The sequence below is a fragment of the Lampetra fluviatilis genome, chromosome 78 (assembly GCF_964198595.1).
Source record: "Lampetra fluviatilis chromosome 78, kcLamFluv1.1, whole genome shotgun sequence".
Taxonomy (NCBI): domain Eukaryota; kingdom Metazoa; phylum Chordata; class Hyperoartia; order Petromyzontiformes; family Petromyzontidae; genus Lampetra; species Lampetra fluviatilis.
This window is the reverse complement of record NC_136352.1, coordinates 2,687,651-2,693,650: the sequence shown is the minus strand read 5'-3', so window position 1 is coordinate 2,693,650 and position 6,000 is coordinate 2,687,651. Positions and strand designations below refer to the sequence as shown.

Genomic DNA, 6,000 nt, shown 5'->3' with positions numbered 1-6,000 from the left:
TTCTTGGGAGACATTCATTTCTTAATGAACATAACAGTGACTCAACAGTTACTCTTACTTTACACATAGGGTGTGACCACCGACCTACCCTAGCTAACACACACTTATCTCTTAGCTACTCTAGCGTGACCCAGCCAGGTGGCTGCTGGCGGTCCGCTCACTGTAGGCCTTCTCTTCTTGGCATCTTCACGAGGCATCTTCATTCTCGGCACGGGCAGGCTCGAACCCCGAGGCTGCTTATATGGGCCTTGGCGTGCCCGGCCTCACTCTGGCCACACCACCCTTCGAGCACCCTCTCGAAGCCCCCCTGCTGTCCACGTGCCCCCGGAGGTCCCCCTCGGCCCCCGGCCCCCCACTCGGATTCGGTCATGTGTCCAGCACCGGTCCTGATGTCATTCCCGCCTCCAGCCGGGATGACGTCATGTGTGTGTGTAGACCCACGTGGTAGTAACGCAGTGACGTTACACGTGTGCGTGTGCACACAGCAGCGACACCACAATCATTACACCTGTGTTCTCTGGTGATTTTTAAGAGCAGGTGAACCTGAAAATTCCTTCCCACACACACTGCACATGAAGGGTTTCTCCGTGTGTTCTCTGGTGGATCTGAAGAACAGTTGACCGTGCAAATGTCTTTTCACAGACAGTACTTTCTTTGGTGTTCGTGACAAAAGTGCATTTATTGGAGCTTCATTGTCTCAAGCTTACACATCTACCGGGTCTGCATTTGACTTTGTATTGTCTAAGAAGTCCACCCACACCTCCACTTCCACAAACTCCTGGGAGTTGCCTCGCTCTGCCTCACAGTCAGAATTCTCCTCCTGCTTCACGTTACCTACATCGATGTGAAGGTCTGATTTTGGAGTTGAATCTTCATCTTCACATTCTACCATCGCTTTTTCGCTCTTCACCATCACTTCTTCACATTTCACCTCTTCAAAATCCACCTTGATACATTTCATTGCGTCCAAGCTGGAATTAAATTCTGGTTCTTTTTTCAGCAGGGATGGACTCATTGCAGCACTTGGACTTGCACAAGCCGATTTCAGACTCCGCTCCTTGGGGATCTTCTGATGCCTGTGTGTTCTGTGGTGTCTTTGAAGATGTGATGACCGTGCAAATGCCTTCCCACACACAGTGCACCTGAAGAGTTTCTCTCCTGTGTGTGGTCTCTGGTGCATTTTAATATTTGATAACGTTGCAAATGCGCTTCCACACACAGTGCACTTGAAGGGTTTCTCTCTTGTGTGTGTTCTCTGGTGTTTTTTAAGATGTGATGACTCTGTAAATGCCTTCTCACACATAGTGCACTTGAAGGGTTTCTCTCCTGTGTGTGTTCTCTGGTGTTTTTTAAGATGTGATGACTCTGTAAATGCCTTCTCACACATAGTGCACTTGAAGGGTTTCTCTCTTGTGTGCGTTCTCTGGTGACTCTGAAGATTTGATGACTTTGCAAATGCCTTCTCACACATAGTGCACTTGAAGGGTTTCTCTCCTGTGTGCGTTCTCTGGTGGTAGTGAAGAATTGATGACTCTGTAAATGCCTTCTCACACATAGTGCACTTGAATGGTTTCTCTCCGGTGTGTATTCTCTGGTGTCTTTGAAGATTTGATGACCTTGCAAATGCCTTCTCACACATAGTGCACTTGAAGGGTTTCTCTCCTGTGTGTGTTCTCTGGTGTTTTTTAAGATGTGATGACTCTGTAAATGCCTTCTCACACATAGTGCACTTGAAGGGTTTCTCTCCGGTGTGTATTCTCAGGTGTCCTTGAAGACTTGATGACTCTGTAAATGCCTTCTCACACATAGTGCACTTGAAGGGTTTCTCTCCGGTGTGTATTGTCAGGTGTCTTTGAAGATTTGATGACCTTGCAAATGCCTTCTCACACATAGTGCACTTGAAGGGTTTCTCTCCTGTGTGTGTTCTCTGGTGTTTTTTAAGATGTGATGACTCTGTAAATGCCTTCTCACACATAGTGCACTTGAAGGGTTTCTCTCCTGTGTGCGTTCTCTGGTGACTCTGAAGATTTGATGACTTTGCAAATGCCTTCTCACACACAGTGCACTTGAAAGGTTTTTCCCCTGTGTGCGTTCTCTGGTGTGTTTTAAGATGCGATGACTTTGCAAATGCCTTTTCACACATAGTGCACTTGCAGGGTTTCTCTCCTGTGTGCGCTCTCTGGTGTGTTTTAAGTTGTGATGACTCTGTAAATGCCTTCTCACACATAGTGCACTTGAAGGGTTTGTCTCCTGTGTGCGTTCTCTGGTGAATATGAAGATTTGATGGCTTTGCAAATGCCTTTTCACACAGAGTGCACTTGAAGGGTTTCTGTACTGTGTGTGTTCTTTGGTGGTCGTGAAGATGTGATGACTCTGTAAATGCCTTCTCACACATAGTGCACTTGAAGGGTTTCGGTCCTGTGTGTGTTCTTTCGTGGTCGTGAAGATGTGATGACTCTGTAAATGCCTTTTCACACATAGTGCACCAGAAGGGTTTCTCTCCTGTGCATGTTCTCTGGTGACTCTGAAGATTTGATGACTTTGCAAATGCCTTCTCACACACAGTGCACTTGAAGGGTTTCTCCCCTGTGTGCGTTCTCTGGTGTGTTTTAAGATGTGATGACTTTGCAAATGCCTTTTCACACACAGTGCACTTGAAGGGGTTCTCTCCTGTGTGCGTTCTCTGGTGCTGTGTCAAACTTCCAGTACGATCCGTGCTGTCTGCATACTGGTCGCATTGTTTCCTTCTTGTACCGAGCTGCGCCGAGTCCCTTTGCTCCATCAGACCAATTCTGTTGAGGAAGAGTCAGAGGAAGCGTCAGCTGCAGACAGAAAAACATATCCACACCATCTACGTCAGTATCAAGGCACAGAGGAATGCATATATACAGTCACACATGACTTACATATCTATATTTATTCATATATTCATGATATAGTGAAAATAATTCCCCAATTCATCACGCGGGCTGTTAAGGCACACAATGAGAGGGCCAATGGTCATAAATATGCCTGCACACCCTAGTGTCTTCAAAATGAATGCTTACCAAAAACTCCAAGCACACAATTTCGGTTGTCAAGCTATGACAGGAATATTTATTTAAGAAAAATTTGTTAACATAGCAAAGGCTGTTGAAAATAATACTATTTGTATTATGCAAAAATGTATAAATTAATGTTCATTTGCAACTTAGAGGTGTGAAGCCAGGCTCAGATGAGCTTGAATGCGAGGATCAACAGATTTAACTTCAGCTGCATATGTGCTGTGTTAATTTCCTGACTGTTTCCATTCTCATGAAAATTTCCTGAGCAAAACTAAAATAAACTATTATTATGATTTAACCTCCATGTTCAATCGAGTCAATATACTTGACAGCAAATACAAACTTTACATGTTCATACACTTGCATGGTAAAAAGGTGGTTAAATTTTGACTTGAAACTTTCGTGACTGCAGGAATTAATATTCTTTGGTTATTACGGTAAAGTCATGTAGATAGAAAATAATACAAATAAAGTGAATAGAAGAAAAAAAACGACTAATGTAGACTGTAGCCTGGTTCTTAACCTCGGTGAGCGTACTGGCAGTCTATAATGTAGACTATTGCCTGTATTTTGACGAGACCTTTGCAATGGACTAGACCTTTGGAATGGACACTCACAGCTTTGTATGTAAAAAAGTCCAGCAGCTTCCACATAGTGTTCCAGAGCCTAATGAAAGATTGCTGCTAGACTAATTTGAAGTGAGACTTTGGATGCCAAACCAGAGCTGGTCGTGAACACATTAACCAGTTATAGGAGCTCCTCCACCACGTGAAGAACGACCTGATTATTCATGGAGAGCTGAGCAGGTGCAGTGTTGAATGACATTAAATTCCCAGGGAGGTGTTCTTTGGGTCGTTCGGTAAAGTCACGTCACTTAACCGAAAGACCCAAAGAATATGAATTCCTGCAGTTACGAAAGCTTTAGGTCAAGATTTTCCCAGGGAGGTGATCTTTTTGCAGAACATATGCAAGGCCCCATTTCGTCATGGAATTCTCCAGGTACAGAATACAATTCTCCAACTCAATATCATTGAGTAGCCATGACCAGATCATCAACATGCGTAACATGGTTGATCAGCAGGGAACAATCCCTTGACTATAACCAGGCATCGATTAGGGTATCATTGTTACTGTATGAAATGCATTTTTAATAGGGCCATTGCGAGCTTCTCAAAACACAATTATTTCAAAATGCTACGTAATGTAATGCATGGGGCCAGAGAGAATTTCAGCCACAAGCCAAATTGAACAGGAAAGGGATCCGACTCCTGGTCACGCAGCTTTAGATGGGCCATCCAAAAATCATAAAAATCCTCAACGAATGTGAGCAGAGGCAGAGATATCTAAAACAAAAAACAATCCAAAACACCAAGCCTCTTTATGGTACTATAGGCCGTAATTACACCAAGAAAGCAGAGATCTAGTTTCTGTTGAAGTCCATACTCCTGTGCTATAGCTGATGGACAGAAAATACAGCAGCCCCTTGAATAGCGCGGAGGTTACATTCTTGTAAAGTGCCGTGCGAAAGCTAAAATGCCCATGTTCAATACTAAAGCCTTACCTAAATAATGGAGTTAAGTAAACGGCATATCAAATATACATCACAATTGAAATAAGTACTGGACTGTATTCCCAATAAACTAAATTACTGAAATAAATGTGGAGAAACCGTATACAAGACATTCCAAGATGAGTATAAATGTATATAAATAAAGCACTCTGTGTTTTTTTGAGAACCAAATTGCACCAACACTTTGAAACATATACACATCAAAAATTCCATGCTTACTCAAGGGAAAGTTATTATGTTTTTCACACAATTTTTACCTTACCTGTTCACCTTCAACACCCCGCCGCTGCTATATTTTTTCTCATTTACCACATTATACTTACATATAATCAGGCCTGCATTGTTGCACCAAAATTCATTAACTTCCGGCTCCTTATTGTCCTCTCTGCACACGCACGCCTCACCTCTAATATACTGTATTATTTCATCATGGAACCTTTGCCAGTACTAAAATATGAGAATAGGTTTTCCCCGTTTTTCTGGCAACAAAACAGGTGTTAAGATGTTAAAACACCAAACTGAAACCTTTTACAAGGAATCATGTGTGCATTAACCGCAATACTTGTGGTCAGAATGCAAACAAAAACACGCCTTTTGGCGTCATCTGGTCCAACTCAGGTGAGACTAGGCTCTAAGGAAAGCTGTCTCTGATGTGGACCAATCAACTTCAAGGACAGTGCACATCATCAGAGTTATGTCTTTTGTTTGTATTATGACTGCAGGTATTGCAGTCTATGCAAACATGACTCCTTGTAAAAAGGTGTCAGTTTTGTTGCCAGATAGAACGGTAAAAAACCAATTATCATATTTTTACTGGCAAATGAGGTTCCCATAGTGTAAAAACACTCTGATAGAAAATGCATGGTCTGCTGCTGAGGCAGACTGTTTTAAAAGGTTTGAAATGGGTGTAGCCCAAGGGTCATAAAGAAGTGGCCGGGGCAAGTGATGTTAATGTAATAAATTAGCATGTTAATGTGAAATCGAAAAGTAGTGCAATCCAAAGCGGCCCCCCTACAAGACAGAGAAGGAGCGAGGCTCTACCTGGGTAAACAACAACTACCACCACGACAACAATTACCATTGAGCAAGCATGAAAATAAATCACGCTTGCTAACACAGAGCGCACGCCTGGGATACACTGCCGAGTTCATAGATGACCTCGCCACCGAGAAAGTTCAGCAGTATCTGACAAGCACAACGGGGTGGCAGCCAGATGCGATCTGCCCATATCCCCCATCTAACACCCTTGCCGAGCACGCGCACGTGTGTGTGTGAGGGATTTGCTCGCGAGCGTGCGGAATTCCGATGGCTGGGACGGGATAGCACCATTGCAAGTCTTCTTCCAGAGGAGGAGGTGAGGGGGGGGGATGGAAGGAGGGAGCCTCC

At 43.7% G+C, this 6,000-nt stretch overlaps 1 protein-coding gene across 1 annotated transcript in view; it reads right to left on the bottom strand.

Annotated features, from left to right (window-relative positions):
* Positions 1–361: 361 nt before the first annotated feature.
* LOC144953590 (uncharacterized) overlaps positions 362–6,000 on the bottom strand; it is a 47,277-nt gene continuing 41,638 nt past the window's right edge. Inside the window, exon 9 of the mRNA XM_078884162.1 lies at positions 362–2,792. Within this exon, the coding sequence (XP_078740288.1) occupies positions 704–2,792 (2,089 nt within the window). The 3' untranslated portion in view covers positions 362–703. The remainder of the gene's footprint in view (positions 2,793–6,000) is intronic.